This window comes from Barbatula barbatula (assembly GCF_947034865.1).
Source record: "Barbatula barbatula genome assembly, chromosome: 11".
NCBI lineage: Eukaryota > Metazoa > Chordata > Actinopteri > Cypriniformes > Nemacheilidae > Barbatula > Barbatula barbatula.
The window spans coordinates 18,719,370-18,736,787 of record NC_136774.1 but is presented as its reverse complement, the minus strand read 5'-3'; the positions used below and the strand labels follow the sequence as shown (position 1 = coordinate 18,736,787).

General features: G+C 37.7%; 1 protein-coding gene across 1 annotated transcript in view; it reads right to left on the bottom strand.

The window, feature by feature from the left end:
* The window catches only part of cacna1ea (calcium channel, voltage-dependent, R type, alpha 1E subunit a), a gene marked incomplete at its 5' end in the record, with an annotated part of 76,724 nt that overhangs the window by 15,382 nt on the left and 43,924 nt on the right, over window positions 1-17,418 (bottom strand). Inside the window, 20 exons of the mRNA XM_079466642.1 lie at window positions 729-825; window positions 899-910; window positions 1,186-1,292; window positions 1,836-1,895; window positions 3,576-3,705; window positions 3,842-3,950; window positions 4,185-4,447; window positions 4,595-5,419; window positions 10,306-10,397; window positions 10,479-10,546; window positions 10,871-10,988; window positions 11,604-11,673; window positions 12,048-12,179; window positions 12,314-12,426; window positions 12,566-12,678; window positions 13,558-13,767; window positions 13,891-13,980; window positions 14,507-14,560; window positions 14,756-14,871; window positions 15,633-15,736. Coding sequence (XP_079322768.1) covers window positions 729-825; window positions 899-910; window positions 1,186-1,292; window positions 1,836-1,895; window positions 3,576-3,705; window positions 3,842-3,950; window positions 4,185-4,447; window positions 4,595-5,419; window positions 10,306-10,397; window positions 10,479-10,546; window positions 10,871-10,988; window positions 11,604-11,673; window positions 12,048-12,179; window positions 12,314-12,426; window positions 12,566-12,678; window positions 13,558-13,767; window positions 13,891-13,980; window positions 14,507-14,560; window positions 14,756-14,871; window positions 15,633-15,736 — 2,883 coding nt within the window. The remainder of the gene's footprint in view (window positions 1-728; window positions 826-898; window positions 911-1,185; window positions 1,293-1,835; window positions 1,896-3,575; window positions 3,706-3,841; window positions 3,951-4,184; window positions 4,448-4,594; window positions 5,420-10,305; window positions 10,398-10,478; window positions 10,547-10,870; window positions 10,989-11,603; window positions 11,674-12,047; window positions 12,180-12,313; window positions 12,427-12,565; window positions 12,679-13,557; window positions 13,768-13,890; window positions 13,981-14,506; window positions 14,561-14,755; window positions 14,872-15,632; window positions 15,737-17,418) is intronic.

The window sequence follows — 17,418 nt, the reverse complement described above, 5'->3', positions numbered from 1 at the left end:
AGATCTGGTAGTCTTTGTAGTTTCACCATCTTCCAGTTATTATTTTGTCTGTTTATGCTGTATTTTCAAACTTCCAAGACTTTAAAAGAAATCGCATAAAAACTGTCTGATACCAAAAGGCATGATAAAGGCTTGTTCTTAATGGGATTGTCGAGTCGCGTTGCGCCACATCCAGTGTGTACATCATTTGAAATGAAAATGGGTCTATTAACGTGTTGCGCTGCGCCCAGTGTAGACGCGGTTGACTTACATGCCCTGTAAAGAATGTCTGTAGAAATTACAGTATTACTGACAGCAGTTTGCAAATAACTTACTGTAGAATTACATTTATGTAATTTACTGGCAACAGTTTGTTTAAATATTAATGATCATTAACAACTAACAAGTCTTTATTCTTACAAAAAAAAACTATAAATACAGCCTCACACAAATCATTCTGGGAACAAAATTAAGAAAAAAAAAGAAATAGGTTTATGTGGATTTCTGGTTCCCAGAATGCTTTGCATGAGGTTTTTATTTTATCGTTTTTTTGTAACAATAAAGACTTCATGTTTAATTTAAATTTATCGTTGAACACACTGCTGTCAATAAATTTGATAAGTATAAATCTACATTAAGTTATTGGCAACTAGCTGCATAACTACGGCAAATGTTTTTACAGTGTGTCATAACATTTTAAATGTTCACATTTTCTGGATTTAGAAGTATTCCTTTTTATTTGAACGTACTTTGAGTTTGGGAAGTCGTTTGATGGTCTTGAGAGGACGAAGAACCCTGAGCACACGAAGCGACTTTATGGTTTTAATGTCTCGTCCTGTGGTACTCCTGCATCACAAAATAACACATTACTAATCGAATAAAAAGAAATCACAAGAGATTTTTTTAAGAGAGATTTTACCCCATCACATTCCTGCCAGATGTCGTGAGCCACAAGACGACCGACAGAGAAACAAACGAGAAACAGACGAGCATTCTGAATGAGCACGGCAATCAACTCACAACAGAGAAAGGAGAGCATTCGCTAACATCAATATGTGCGTCATTTGAAATGTGTAATGTTTTTCCTCACAAAACTCATGGCATTGTCACACACAGCATTAATGAATAACAAAACATTTGAGCAACATTTGTTAGAACAGATTCCGACAGAACTCATTATTTCTCGTGTTTTTGAAGTGGACTCACGTGAGAGCGAAGGCCACCAGAGCTCCCACCACAACTATGAAGTCCAGAATGTTCCACAGGTCACGAAAGTAAGAGCCGTCATGGAGGATCAAACCCTGCTCAATCATCTGAGGAAAACACACATGATGTCTTTCTAAATGGCCAGTATTTCACACTGATAACCCAGTTACAGCCTTCTATTTAACGTAAATCTAACATTTCGTGTGAGCAAATGTATGTTTTGAGCTGGCTAAAATGTGTCTCTAAGCAAAAAATACATATTTTAGAGAAGGTGGTAACCATTTTGATGATGAAGGTTAAAATGAAGCTTTATTTCTAGAGAGTTTGTTTAGTGGGGTAAAAAATGTAAATTATATGCAAATAAATAGTTAATAAATAAATAAATAAAAAATTACGTCTTCGAAAATTTCTGTTTTGCGAGGATAAAAATGTATATATAGACGTCAATGAATTAATCGCAATTAATGACATCCAGAACAAAAGGTTGTGTTTACAAAATATATTTCTGTGTACTGTGCATATTCATTTGTATTTATAAACACATACACATACATACATATTTAGGAAATATTTACATGTATTTATTAATATTTACCAATAATTTAAATTAAAAATTGAGCTGAGCCTTCAAACAGAAAAAACTCACTCACCTTGATTATCATTTCAAACGTGAAGACGCCAGTGAAGACATAATCAAAATAACGCAGCACCTATTGAGTACAAAGCATAGAGAAAAAAGCCCAACAGCATTAGCTCTCTCAACACTGGCAAACACCAGCGGTGTGACCGCAGCATGCGTAGGATTTGGATATTTAGAGTTGCTTATCACTGACTGCTAAATTTGAACAAGTGCACAAGACAGAGAGTTATTCTCTGGGTCCCATGACAGGTCTATTGATGACATCACAAGTAGTGACGTCACTGTATGGAGGAAACAGCTCTGAATCAACAAAAAGTGTACACAAGAACAGTCTCGCTGAAAAGAGACTCAGCATGCAATTTGTCGCTGCGTTTATACAGCTGCTGCACAGTCAATTCAATTTTATTTATATATTCATATATAATGGTTGAATATATATATTTCACAATGTGCATGTTTTCGAAGCAGCTTTACAGGGGAAAATAAGAAACCGAAAAAAACAAAAAAGGTAAAACACAGTACATGGTGTTTATATAACAAGTTAAATTATTCTAGTAAATAATATCTAAATGCAGTCTCCCGGTGGTTTATTTAGCATATTTTGCATTAAGTGAATGTTTGGCTGAAAAGATGTGTCTTTATTCTTGATTTAAATTGGGCGAGTGTGCCTGATCCTCGAATAGGAATTCCAGAGTTTAGGTGCTACGTATGAGAATGCTCGACCCCCGTTGGTGGATTTCTATATGTTATCAAAAGTCCTGAGTTTTGAGATCTTAGAGAGCGTGATGGGTTGTAGTGTGATAGAAGCTCTGTTAGGTAGGGGCTAAACCCTTTAAGGCTTTATACGTGATTAAGTCAATACGATACTTAATGGGTAGCCAGTGGAGGGTTGATAACATTGGGGTTATGTGTTCGTATTTTCTGGAGCAGTCACAAGGGAAATGGAATACCTGCAAAAAAATCTTATTTAAATTAGCTTGCAAACCATAGCAAACACTTCATGAACCTCCGGGAACAGTATGAACATGAACAGAGAAACAGGTTTGTATTCTGGTGGCTTTGATTTGCTGCAAAAAAAATTAAACACTTTTTCAGACAATCAGAAATAAATGTGCTTTCATTTACATTTACATTTAGTCATTTGGCAGACAGTTTTATCCAAAGTAGGGGAAAACAAAAGAAGCAATTTGTGCAGCAAAAGAACAACAATGCATACGTTCTTTGTTCTGCTCATCAGAGAATAAAAAACAGATGTTACTTTGTGGTGATGTGACAGTGGCTAGTCAATATCTTGTCACAGTAGTGAATGCGTCAAGACCACATTGAATAAATCACACCCTCAGTTGCGACTGTCCTCCAGCATGTGAAAATTCTACTGTCCAAAAAGTTTGAATGGTTCTGCAATCTTGTGTCAAAGTAATGTAAAACTATCTTTTTATTTCTGCAAACACAAATGAAGATATTTTGAAGAATGTTGGTTACCGAAGAGCACTACCCCCATTGATTTCCACTGTATGGACCGCTGAGACTTTTCTCAAAATATCTTCATTTGTGTTCCACAGAAAGTCATATAAGTTTTTTGTTTTGGATGAACTATACAGAAATATGTTTATTATTATGTGATATCCACACATTTGGAATTTCATTACGAATCAAGTAAGTAAATGACATTATTTTTTGATGTCATGATAGTGACTATAACTCTAAATAGAACTATAACACAAATACAACAGTAAAGGGAGATTCTTACTTTGTTCCTCTCTGAATTTGTGTTTACGGGGTCTTCGGCTGCCAATGCGATACTGCTGGCGGTGATCACAAGAAGAATGGACATCTCGAAATAACGGAGATTGACAATGTAGTGGCAGGCCCTGCGGATGCTGAGGAAGGGATGGGGGCGAGAGACATCCAGATAAAAAAGGGAGTGAGAGAACGATAGACAGACAGTCTTAGAAAGTGAGAACAGATTCACAAAATAGAGAATACAGCTGTGGCTCAACAAACGCCTAGTCTTACGGGTTGTCGGGTTTGAAGATGAACATGCTGACAGGTGGAGGACCTTGGGGGGCATTTGGGTTTTCTTCTAATTTCTCTGGTTTTGATGCTTCCTCATCTTTGTTATTACCTACAAAACCCAGAATATACAGTATGTGTTAGAAAACAGAGACAATGTATTGAGTGTCAGTATAAGTATTAAAAACAGCACCTGGATTTTTCCTGATATCTTGTTTTAAAAACACATCAACACCCATTTTGTTAGATAGACCTACACTAAAGCGGCATTACTGTAACCAAAATTTAAGCTGATCTAAATTGGCCTGATCCGCAGAGTTATCAAACATTCAAAAGATTCTCAAACCCGTAATCGAGATCAACTCCATGGATGCTTGAGTATCTGTCACTTCAGTGGTGATGCTGGTGTTGAGGGAGGCCTTTTCTTGGTTTAAGGACCCGTGGTTGTTTTTATCCGTCTCGCTGGCACCTGTAGTGCCCTGTGGGGACTGCTGAAGTGTGTCTGTGAGCTGAAGCGTTGCAGGCTCTGAGTCCTGAAGCTGCTTTTTGTGGGGAAAATTTACGGTCGGTTTGGAGTCAGACAATTCAGAAATGTCTGGTTTGTTTTGCCTGTAGAAGAATAAAATGGAGTCTTTGTTACAGTAAATGAATGTGAGACATATCGTGTGGTGAATTACAACATGCACAAAAAAAGCAAAAAGATGAACAACTGACAGAAAGACCGACAGACAGACAGATATGTAGAGATAGCATCACCTCAGTTCAGCCGCTCTGCTGTCTGAACTGATCTCTCCATCATTCTTTGATCCGCTTTCATCTTCCTCACTCACAGGCCTCTGATCTTGGCCATCACTGGCGCCCTCTCCTTGTTGCGTCTCTTTCCCCCTAGCATCCGTGTGAGGTTCACGGTGTCGTAGCCGTCTGGGCCTGGGCCCCATATCTGGGGTCAGCATGTCCCCCATTGCAGGAGGCCTGTACTTACGAACCGCCCGCTGACGCCTGTTTCCATTGAGTCTGGGGCAATGGTTGTTGACATCTAGGGTGGTCTCGGTAGTGGTCTTTGATTCGGTTGGCTCTGGTAGATTCAGCGTGACCGGTGGCTCGGGGAGTGACATGTCCACTGCCATGGGTGGGTCTGGAATCGGAATAGCCAAAGGGGGTTCCGGAATCGACAGGGACAGGTCTTGATCATCCACGGGCATGTCCATGGACACAGGCGGCTCTAAGGTGCCCTCGGGGAGAGCGGTGGTCGCAGAGGTCTCGATGGCTAGCTTCTTGCTGTCAGACGGGGACAGACCGGGCTTCTGGGGGTGCTGGCAACCAGGTGGTCCATCTTGCTCCTCACTCGGGCTGCTGAAGAGGATCTCGCGGCTGGACATCTGCCTGTGTCTTCGCAGCTGACTGGTCCTCTGCTCCCAGACCGACATGGTCAACCTTCGCCTTCTCTCTCTCCTGGACATGAAAGAGTTAGAGGCATTGAGCGGAGGAGCATTAGCGAGGCTCTCCGAGTCCTCAAAGGAGTAAGCCGCACGGCTCCGGTGAATGGCCCGCTTCCTGTACAGGTAGGGCCGTCTTCTTCTCCTGAGAGAGAAAGAGAGAGGATGCACAATGAGATGGGTGATAGGGTAAATTATTAAACTATGATATTACCATTGTTAACTTTACATTGCAAGCATTACGTGTGCATTTGTATTTATAAATACTTTGTACAACAACCTTAAAAAGAAAAAAAAGACCAGCTTAGACCATTGAATGAATTAAAATGGGTTGAAATATAGTGAATTGAATTTTTGATGACTAAGGTTGCAGGTTGCTACTTTCTAGAAACAAGAATTGATTTTAAGGCTTTAACATTATAAAAGGGATACTTTACCCAAAACGAAAATCTGTCATCATTTACAGCCTATTTTCTGTACGAATTTCTTTTGCAAAACACAAAAGAGGATATTTTGTAGAATACTAAATTCTAAATATCTTCTTTTGTGTTTTGCAAAAGAAAAAAACTCGTACGTGTTTAAAATGACAATCGAGTGAGCAAATGATGACAGAATTTTCATTTCCCATGGTTATTTTAGTTTACTAAAATTTAAACTTTGAAAACATTCTGTTCATTGAAATAAAATGAAATATTGACCTAAAATGAAAAAACTGAAATGTTTCCTCAAAAAAAAACTAAAATAAATTGAAAGCACAAAACTAATAAGAATAAAAAAAACAAAAATTAAGCTAAAATAAATATTAATCTTATATAGCAGCATGAAAAATAATAAAAGGAGAAAAGTTACCAAAATTTCTAAAACTTCAACTAATAAAACGTAAAAACTAAAAATAAAAGCTAATTTGAAATATTAATAAAACTAAATAAAAATGCAATAAAAAACTATAATAACTATTCCCTAAAGCTATGGTGTGAAATAATTTGGATTTTTTTATCTATTAATTACTGATTTATACCTTTTTTAATCTACACTACAGTACAAAAATCTAGAAAATATCATTTGTTTTTGAGTACTGGAAGTTCCAGTATTAAAGATATTATAAATGTTCCCAGCCCCAAAGATATTGAAAATTGAGATATAATGAGAGAAAATTACCACATGAAATAGTGTATAGTATAGTAATCTTTAGTTTAATGTAAACAAAATGTTGCTGGTCTATGGTAAATTTTATAGCAGAGTAATTGTTTTTGTGACTCAGTGTTTCTTTGTGACTTAAATTTATGGTCCAGCTAGTTGAGACAGCAGAGATGGAAACCAACTGGACAGAATTATCAAAGTAAAAAACTAAACAGCGAAACTGGAAGAGTTGATTCAGAATGGAGAGAAAAAATTATGCAGGAAATGTTATTGTAAGAAAGTGACAAATTATATACCAACCAAAGATCAGATTTGAATATGTGAAATCAGACTTTAGATAAAGATGGCAGAAAGCTTTGCCCAGACAGGAAAATTAGGCGGTGCTGAATATTAAAAAGGAATAAACAGACTATTACTTACTGGCTCTTGTACTTGTGTGGTCCGTGTAATCAATGAACGATTGGTTGAAAACAAGACATTAGTGCTTTTGAGAACAAGGACAAAACAAGCCAAGCATCACAGCCCAAATCTAGATCAATACAACTTACACTTGGGTTTTAGTACACATGTATTTCAATCAATTGTTAATAAAATAAAGGAGCAGATCACTCCAAAAAATGAAGATCCTTTTGTGTTCCTAAAAGTTAATAATGTTTTGGATTTTTGAGGGTGAGTAAATAACTATGATTCTTATTTTTGGGCCTGCTGTTCATTCTAAACATTATTATATTATACTTTTTCTTACAAAAAAAATTAGCCTTTGTAAAGCTTTTAAACATTTTGGGCTGTGTAGCAGGGCAGCAAAGCGTCACATGACAACATGATGGTAGATATAGCAGATCAGAGGTAACAAATATAGTTTTCTTAGAATGTTGAGACAGTAAGAAACATGGCACAGATATAAGACATATATAGATGGGGTCCATATGCATAAGCACACAATATCAGAAAAAGATAGAAGGAGTACCCTAAGTAATTTTAAGCACCAGTTATACTATACATTTTCATTTTCCAGTAATGACGTCCATTGTTGACATGCTAACAGAAGGCATGCATTCATTCCTAATCAGTTTTGGTCAAGCACTTTCCAGCATGCTTCATCAGTCTTTGTTTATCTTTCAAGTGAACATGCAAGATCCAGATGCCACAGGCCACAATTTCCAGTCAGGGTTTGCTGACAAAGTGCAACTGGCTCTCTCATTACCGCCCAAAACGCAGTAGAGAAGAGACCCTGTGGTATTCATATCACACCAATGTGTTTTGACCTGCACTGCTTCACACAGAACATTATTTGTTTGGGTTTGTTTTCAGTATTGTCCTGAAATTCTGTATTAAAGGGATACTTGACAATCATCCAGTTATCTTCCTGTGTGTTCAACAGAACAAAGAAAGTTACAGGTTTGGAACAATCTGAGGGTGAGAATGTTCATTTTTTGGGTGAAGTATGCCTTTAAACCAACCTTCTATTCTATTCTATTCTATTCTATTCTATTCTATTCTATTCTATTCTATTCTATTCTATTCTATTCTATTCAACAAGCAAAAACATTGGTTATGTGTAGGCCCAGAGAGAATCTTTAAACTTATATTTGTGCCAAGGAAAAACCAGAATTGCATGGTTGGAATTGCAATAGCATGGCATTGATAGCTGGCAAAACGATCAAATGAACGAAAAGAACAAAATATGTAATAATATAAGTAGGATTACTTAAATTTTAGTAATAACAAAAGTTTAAATTCAGTAGAAGTTCTGTAGGTACACTGACTCTTTGTGGGCCTGGTTATTCGGGATGTAGAGACAGTTGCTAGAAAGTTTTATTCTTTTACATTTCTTGACTGACAACATGGCTTAACTTACTTTCCTTGCTGGCCACAGTACATGCTGCTACTGTCAGCCAAGAACCTTTACAAGTGTGGTTATTGTAAATTCTGTGATGCACAAATGCACTCACATCCGCATTTGTAACTCAGTAATGAGGCTCCTGTCTCTTTAAGTGCACAATGTTTCAACAATTCTGAATTGTGCTATATATTAAGCAATAAAAAGCAAAAATGACCATCCAAAGCATCAAGGATCAATCAAGAGATGTAAAGGTGGCCTGTTTGTTGAGGACACACTTGACCGTCATCACAACTTGCACATGCTCAGTTCCACGTATCTGGCATCACATTCATGCAGTGTTAAAAGTTCCTAAAAACACCTAACGTTGCATCATCATAAGTGCTCCAGTTACTGTATGGAACCTGCATATTGTGTTTATATTTTGAGATCAGAACAGCAGGACGTCTTACCAAAGAAACAACATACTGTATGCTATATACTGTTATCCATTTTGACCAATTCTAAAGAGTTTAAAACTCTTTAATTCGCCTTTTGATGGCGACGAAGCTGTCTTTATGACAACATAATAGTCTCATCCCTGCATAGACTGGGAAGTCTGCCGGTTTCTATGACAACATGCTGTTGATTTCAAAGCTTTGTGAAGAGCGAGCCGCAAAACAACACATGTGCAATCTTTCAATATGAATGTTGTGCATCATCTTCAGTGATGGTAAACACTCAGTTTTTCATAAAGTATAGCAGTTAGAAAAGCAAAGCCTCTTCTCAAAATTTTCTGAATTTCTGTACAGTAGGTTGCCACAAACCAAAGCTAACTTGTTCATCTTAAAGGGACAGTTCACCCAAAATGATATCATAATTTGCTCATCCTCGAGTTTAGTGTTTAACACAAAAGAAGAATGTTGGCATGATTCCGCTATCATGTCATGTTTATTCTTGGTCTTGCAGCGGAGTCATGGCATAGCCTTAGGTTTTGTGTGAGAAAGACATGGCTTTGTTTTGATTCTGACATGCCATGTGCTTTCTCGTGTCTCGTCAGTGTTTCCCGCCATCTCGTTTCCTCGTTAACCTTCCCTGAGTGTTTCAGTACCCGCACCAGACCCTTGTTAATTATCCTTTGTCTGTCTCCCTTTAAAACATCCTCGTGTTCATTGTCTTGTGCTGGTTCGTCGTATTTGTTACCCCGTACTAGTAGCCTCGTTGACTTTCCTAGAAGCCTTGTCGTGTAAAGTACTTAAGTTTATTCTAGTCTTTGTGAGTGTTTGTTTAGTCTTAGTGTTTTATAGTTGAGTGTTTAGTTTTCAGTTTATCAGTTTATGGTGTTACTGTTATCAGTTATCAGTTATTGTGTACTGTCTTTTTACCCCCTCGTGGGTTTTTGTTTTCTGTATTTATTAAAGTCTATTTGTTAACCCCTTCATCCCCGTTTCGCTGCCTGCAATTGGGTTCTCACACAGTTCATAACAAATGTCTTGAAGAATGTGGGGAACCAAAAAGTTCTGGGGCACCATTGACTACCATGGAAGTACAATATTAGTTTTTTTACTATGGTAGTCAATGCTGCCCCAGAACTGTTAGGTTACAAAAATGATTTTAAATATCTTTCTCTGGGTTCAGTAGACTAACTTAATGTAAACAGGTTTGGAACGGACTGAATGTGAGTGAATGATGACAGAGTTTTAATTTTTTTGTGAACTGTCCCTTTAATTTGCATAAAATCCCTTTCCACATCAACATTAAAAGCACATATATCAACTACTACTCAACAAATATCATTAAAATTTCTGGGAAATAAAGTGCAACATATCATCAAGTCATCAGTAGAGGACTTCAAAATCTATATTCTGTGGCAACCTTATCGCAATGCCCTTGTAAACGGATCCACGTAAGGAGGTATTGGGCCTTGGAAAGGGCTCAAGGATCATGACTATCCAGCCTATTAAAAAGTTGCCAGACGAGAGACTGGTGTTAGTGGTGTTAGTGGACATCATACAGAAGCATCCTTGAGAGAGGGCGAAAGACGCAAGCAAGTGTGTACTTGGTTCACTTACTCTGAGGACATGAAGGATGACATGGGTCCGACCTCCTTGGCTTTCTGCAGAGCGTGTTTCTGATTAAACGCCGCCTCTTCCTCCTCCTCGTCCTTTAGAACAACAAGGTTTTATTCATATGCATTTCAAATCTTTCGGCACGTTAGGGTAAGAGGTCCTTGAGCTAGATTTACCTTTGTGAGCTCCTGGGCATTGGCCAAATTGTCAACAGCGATAGCTAAGAAGACATTGAGGAGCGTATCTAAGCATTTTGTCAAGGGTTTTGACTCAAAGAGCTATGCAGCTTCAGCAGCCTAAAAACAAATACAAAAATGTCAACCTGCAAAATATTGAATTAGCAAGTACAATGAAATGCATTGGCAACCTATTTTAGGTTTATCATTATGTAATATACTGTATTTGTAATTTCCAAGGGGAAACGTAATGAGGGCTTAACAGCATTAGATAAAAGACAAACTAGAGGCAGAACAAGACATAGCATTTTATGATTAAGTATTATAAAACAAACTTCTTATATAGAATAATGTGAACTGATGAAAAGAGGCGATGCATGAAGGAAGGATACAGTTTCCAAACAGAGTCAGGACAATGAAGTACACAGACGACCACATCCCTGACTTGACACCACCTTGAGAGCGTATGCCATTATACATGACCTCATTCCAGTCCTCACCAGTAAGAATCTAGAAGCGTACATTTAATAGCGTTAATGTTACATTTAAGGGATACACCACACAAAAATTCTGTCATCATTTACTCACATTCAAGTTGCTCCAAATCTGTATTTGTACAAAAGTTTCTTTGTTCTGATGAACACAGATACATTTATTTGGAAGAATGCTTATAAGCCAACAGATTTTGCCCCCCATAGATCAAAAGTCCCCCAGAAGTGTTTGCTGTCCAACATTCTGCAAAATGGCTTATTGTTTTGTTCAAAAGAACAAAAAATATAGTGTATTTTTCCTAGTGTGGTAGTCAATGGTGACACAATCTGTCTGGCTATAAACATTGTTCCAAATATCTTTCTCTGTGTTCATCAGAACAAATACATTTAGACAGATTTAGAACTAATCGAAGGAAAGTAAAAGATGACAGAATTTTCATTTTTGGGTGAAGCATCCTCTTAAGGAGTGTTTATATACAATATAGTTCACTGAAGATAAATCTTTTACTGTGTCCGGATATCCTTTTAGTTGAATCTAGTCAATTAAATTTTGGATCAATTAGCCATCCTACCCAAGTCATATTTGCCTGTGAAATATCATGACTCATGCATTTACACAGATTATAAATCTTACTTGAAACACTGTCATAATAGCTGCTGGAAAAGTGTCAAAATTAGTGGGGGTGTAGTCTTCAAAAATGAACCTGTGGAGAAAAACAGAAAATGTGCCATCTGCTGCATGCGTGCCTCACATATTCGACACAAGTCTGACCAGTAATACATTATTTGCTTTTCACTGACAGGAAAACCTTATCAATTTTCAAATGTCTTTTTGCACCTGCCACATAAGAGTTATTGTTCCGCCAAGAACTGCTTTTAACATGAAACATGTTGATGTTTGATCTGGTGTATCGATACACTTTGTTGTTGAATCAAGCGTGAGGCAGCTGGCTGAGTTTGTGCCAGAGCTCAGCATCTCAATCTTGCATTCAGAGCATAAATTCAAGCATTGTTTGGATCAAAAGATTTATAGTATGTTTACAAAACTGTCTGCAGGTGGAAAGTGATCAAATATTACCTTCCCCCAAAGAGCTGCATGCCTAGAAGGGCAAATACCACAATGAAGAGAAACAGCAGGAAAAGCAAACTGATAATGGACTTCATAGAGTTCATCAGAGACACAACCAGGTTCCTCAGGGATGCCCAGTACCTTCAGAACACACACATGGCAACTCTAAGGTCAGCGTGAGGACATCCAAGCATGGAGGTCAATAAACAGATTATTGTCTAGTAAAGAGGTAAACAAAGCCAGGAGGCGGTCATTCCAGGCCGGGCTGCACGTACTTGGTTATCTTGAAGATCCTCAGCAGCCGTAAGGCACGCAACACGCTGATCCCGAAAGATGTGCCGGGTCTGAAGAATCCCCAGAGCACCTCGAAGATGCTTCCCACTATCACCTGTAAGGAATAACGGCATACACTATATTTGTCATTGCATAAGAAGCACAAAGGTTGAAAATATTTTTTCATTTAGTTTTCGGAACCGGCATCCACCCTGTTGTCCTTATCTTTATTTCAAAAAAGGAAAGAAACTTACCCCACAATCAAAGCAGTTGAAAGAGGAGTGGAAATATAGTCTGGGTCCCAGTCCATACATCTTCAGAAACATCTCAGTGAGAAACAGGCCTAAAAACAGAAATTCTGCATAGTCTGCGGGAAAAAGGAACAGATTTTTTTATTGCACATAGAAAAATATAAAAAAGGCAAGGCAAGTTTATTTACTCTATATAGCACATTTCATACACAATGGTAATTCAAAGTGCTTTACGTTAAAATAATTTAAATAATCATCTAAAGTAATCACATTAATAAAACAAGAATTTTAAAAACCTTTAAAATTATTTAAAAATTAAATTTACATTTTCTACTCGGTAATGAAATAAAATGAATAACATTTGCTCGATTTGACAATTACCAAAGTATGTGTTAAAATATCATTATGAACAGAACCACGCTGTCAACATTCATTTAATAGCTCTATACTAGGAATGTACACAATATTATGGATATCGTGTCATCGCAATAGCAAAATTGTCTCAATATTATGGTGGTCACATGACTGTATGAAAAGATGGGTCTTTCGGGCATAACCTAGAGAATGTTAGACAAAGTAAAGTTACCTTTGGCAAGGTCCCTCTGGTGCAATTCTTTTATTTTATAAAAGGGATTTATTTGGTCATTTGATACTATAACTCGAACCTCTAAGCAACAGTTATGATTAGAGGATAAAGAAAAGAGGATGCTTGTGGCATGTTTCTAAATCATCATTTGTCGTTTTAAATATTGCAATATATATTGTACCGTGGACTTTATACCTAGGTTTAATCGTTCAGTGAGATTTTAATATTGTTTCATTTCTACTCTATACAGTATTCTTTCTTTATTTTAACATTTGCAATATCTAACCATCATTTATTATCAGCCTGATAAACAAACGACAGACAAAAAAAATTAAGTTTCACATTCAAATATCTTCTTTTAGAAATAGGGGTGCATTAAGCATAAAGATGATTTTGCTTGTTGTCTTACAGAGGAGGATGGACAACCATTGAGGCTGTTTGTGATGTACGATGGCCACACATAAGGTGTTGAGGGCCACCAGACCCAGAACAATCCAGTAAAAGGAGTGAGTCTTCACCATACGGCGAATGGAGATCCTTAGCATGCGCTCCTTTCGTCGGAAATATGATGTTGGTCCTCTTTTGGCGCTGCGTATGCTCGCTCTGTTTAACTGCATGCCTATAAAAAAATGAATAAAGGTGCATATCAACCTAAAACCTCTACAAGTTACTTATGTTTTATAACCAAAACGAAGACTGAAGATGAAAGCTGGAATTGAGCCCTCAGATCCAAGACACTCACCTACGGATGAGATGTCGGCATACGGCTCCTCCGGAGCTCTCCGGGCATCATCTATACCTCTTCTCTTTATGGTGGTGGCTCTTTTCAGCACTGAGAATACATGGATCAGAGCATTATTGTTTAGCGTTTCAAACTGGATAAATATAAGCAATAAATTTAATTTGGCATAAAGCGAACTGGTTTAATGAATGATTTTATGTTGATGGGAGTCCTACAGCACTTTGCAGGTGGAATGAACAGTAGTTCACAGTAGTAGCGGTCTGTTTGTTTTGTTGGCTTAGTTTCAATAGAGAAAGCTAATTTTTTTCAATCAAATCCCTTTGATTCTGGAGAAAACTTGTCTCATTACAAAGGGTCCTGAAATCACAGAGTTTTCTTGTCATGATCGCATGAGCAGGATTGCTGCGGTCTTTTATGGCAATAGTCTACCGAATGTACAACTTTCATTTTTTGGGACCTTTGCATCTTGTGAAATATTGATGAGAATAGGATTATATCCAAAGGGTACTGAAAATCCACACATTAACCCCAATGCATCATTAAAAAGCAAATAAAAATGAATCCCACACCATATGTGGGAAAAACAAACAAAAAAGCAGCAGAGGTCAAATCTCACCATCTAAAGCTGAAGGCCCTGAATTCTTGTTCTCCTCTGCAAGCATAACCTCCTCTGCAAAATAAAAACATGCATTTCGAAAAGCTTCACACATAATAGAGAGCCTGCTGTACAGCAGGATATTATTCAGCTGCAGAATATGAGGACACTGTGGCACATCACTGCTTTTGACAGATTCAGTTTCTTATTAGTTTTGCACGGCGTGTGCATCAACTCCGCAACAGATGTCCCTTTTGCATGTAAGAGTACCTGCGCGGTCGATCCAGGCCCGATACCCATTAAGCTCCCTCTCAATCTGCTGCTGTCTCCTGAGCTTCATGAAGGCTCTCCGGTTCTCCACACGCTCCCTCTCTTTAGCAAACTCCCTACAGGAGCCAACAATATACCAATAGACCACGGAGAGAAACCACAGGGATGAGAACACTTCATTTATAAATCTGATTCACCTGCTGAGTGATGGAATTAAAGGCACAATAAAAGCACTCTTAAAAATGTTCTGCTATTATAACCCAGTGCTGTTGGGTTATTATAACCCAAGTGTTCTATGAAGAAACATCCCTTCTTCATTTGTTGCATATAATTGCTTCAGGTTTGTGCATTTTAATTTACAGAAATACTACAAAGTTTGTCGTCTCCCAAAAAACTGGTCCTTTTTTTGTCACATCCACAACGCACGTTTATTTTACTTTTTAAAAATATTTATCTGTTAAACTCTATAAACAAGATTTTGGTCAAATATTCAAAAATTGTTCAGTATATTGGTAACAAATATATTTGTGTATATTTGTCACTTCCATAATTAAAATGTCGCATCCATAACACTGGATTTGTTGAGTCTACAGTCTATTCTACAATTAGTTTTCTATACTCTTCATGTATTTCAACAAGTCTTTTTTGTTTGCTTTCCTTTCTCCTTAGCAAATTTTAGAAGAAATAAACTGAGACGTTGATACTTAAATGACACAAATTAACTCCATTATATGGACTGCTGAGCAATAAAATTGTCACCTGGGATTGTGTAGTGACTAAATCCCCCCTCTTGTCACTACAGATCAAGTTAATACACATGCCATTAACCTCAGATAAAACAGATCACATCAGCTTCCACTAAGGAAACAGTACTCACCCTGACAGGACTCCCAATACCAGATTCAACACAAAGAAGGAGCCGATTATTATTAGTGGGATGAAGTAGAGCCAGTTCCACGTAGGGCCTAAGGCATCATTGGTCTGTACAAAAAGAACAGGAAGTGAATTTTAATTTCTAGATTTGGCACATGCTTTTACCCAAATCAGCTTTCAGTGCATTCAAAATATACATAAGTGTGTGTGTATTCCCTAGACATTAAACCCATGCCCTTGAAGTGCTTACCAGTTGATCATAATGCAAGACTAATGCTGTTATTATAATTCAGAATTTAGTTCCTGTAGTCAGAAACCAAACCCTTGATTTTAATTAACAGTGAGGGGTCAGCAGGGTACCGCTCTGCCATGCAAAGGGTGTCGATGCTGCGTGGGCAGGTGACATCATCGCCCAACTGAGCTAAGAGGGAGTTCCCCTCATCCCAAACCCGGTCATGAGTGAGAAAACACTTCTAGCTGTGTCCTCGTGAGTCACATCAACACGTATGACACAGCATGACACATCAAACGCACTGTGCACTGTGTCAACCCTGCGTGATATGGGTGGATTTCTCTCCCATTGATTTATTTTAGGTAAATCGCCTGATATTAGTAAATTAAAAACATTAATTATGATATTGTCTGTGCTTCTAATGTTACAGATCTAAAAAGAAAATACAGCGTTCCTGACTAATGGAGAAAACTTAATATGTTGTACTCTGATATCAGCATGTAAAAGACACAAGATCCCAGTCAACCACTTATGCTTAAATAATATAATGACTAAAACGGTGCCTCTATTTAGATTTTCCAGTCCTTGGAGATACAAAAGTCCTTTGAAAAGCACCTCCAGACACGACTTGCTATGAAAAGAAGAGATGGCACAAAATAGGCTTTTGCTTTTGGGTAGTTATTAGAAAGTTCTGCTGAACTCTGTCAAAAACAACATTCTAATTTTCTTTCATTAATACTGAATAAAGCATGCCGCTTTTATGATCACATGAATTGAGAGACATCAATTATTTGTACTTTTCAAAAATAAATAATTTTCAAGCAAAAAAGATTCAAAGCATAAAAGAACAGCTGAGAGTCAAAGAGAAACTACACATTCATAAAAACTTTTAAACAATTAAATTGTTTTCCATAGACATGTCATGAATCAGTGACACAAGTGTGAACAAGAGAAAAGCTAAACATGCTGTAAGGCCATTGTAAAAGCATCATGGGTCACATCATGGCTAGAACTTGTAATTCAACCCCAAGTGGTGCAGAGATGACATATTCTTCTAGGCCATCCTGGAAGTTAGCTCCACACTGGTTTTGTTTGTTTGTTGAAAGAGTAGAAAAGAGATAGAAGTCACAACTGCTCGGTCAGGTGTTGACGGAAGAGGTGTTTTTTCAGACGATTCTTAAATATGGCTGCAGAATCTGCTGATCTTGTAGCAGCGGGCAGATCATTCCACATAAGTGAAACCGATCCAGAGAAGGTACGCGAGAGTGATTTTTACCCTATTTGGGATGGCACCACAAGATGTCTTTTGCAGAGGGTTGGGATCTGGCGGGTACATACGTCTGCATTAGCGAGAAGAGATTGTCTTAAATGCCAGGAGCAGAGTCTTGAATTTGAGCCGAGCCAATATAGGGAGCCAATGTAACTTAATGAAGAGAGGAGAGACTGCTCTCTTTGGTTCATTTAAGACAACTCTTGCCGCTGCATTCTGGATCATCTGTAACAGTTTGGTTGTGTAAACTGGATGTCCAGCCAGTAGTGCATGGCAGTAGTCCAGTCT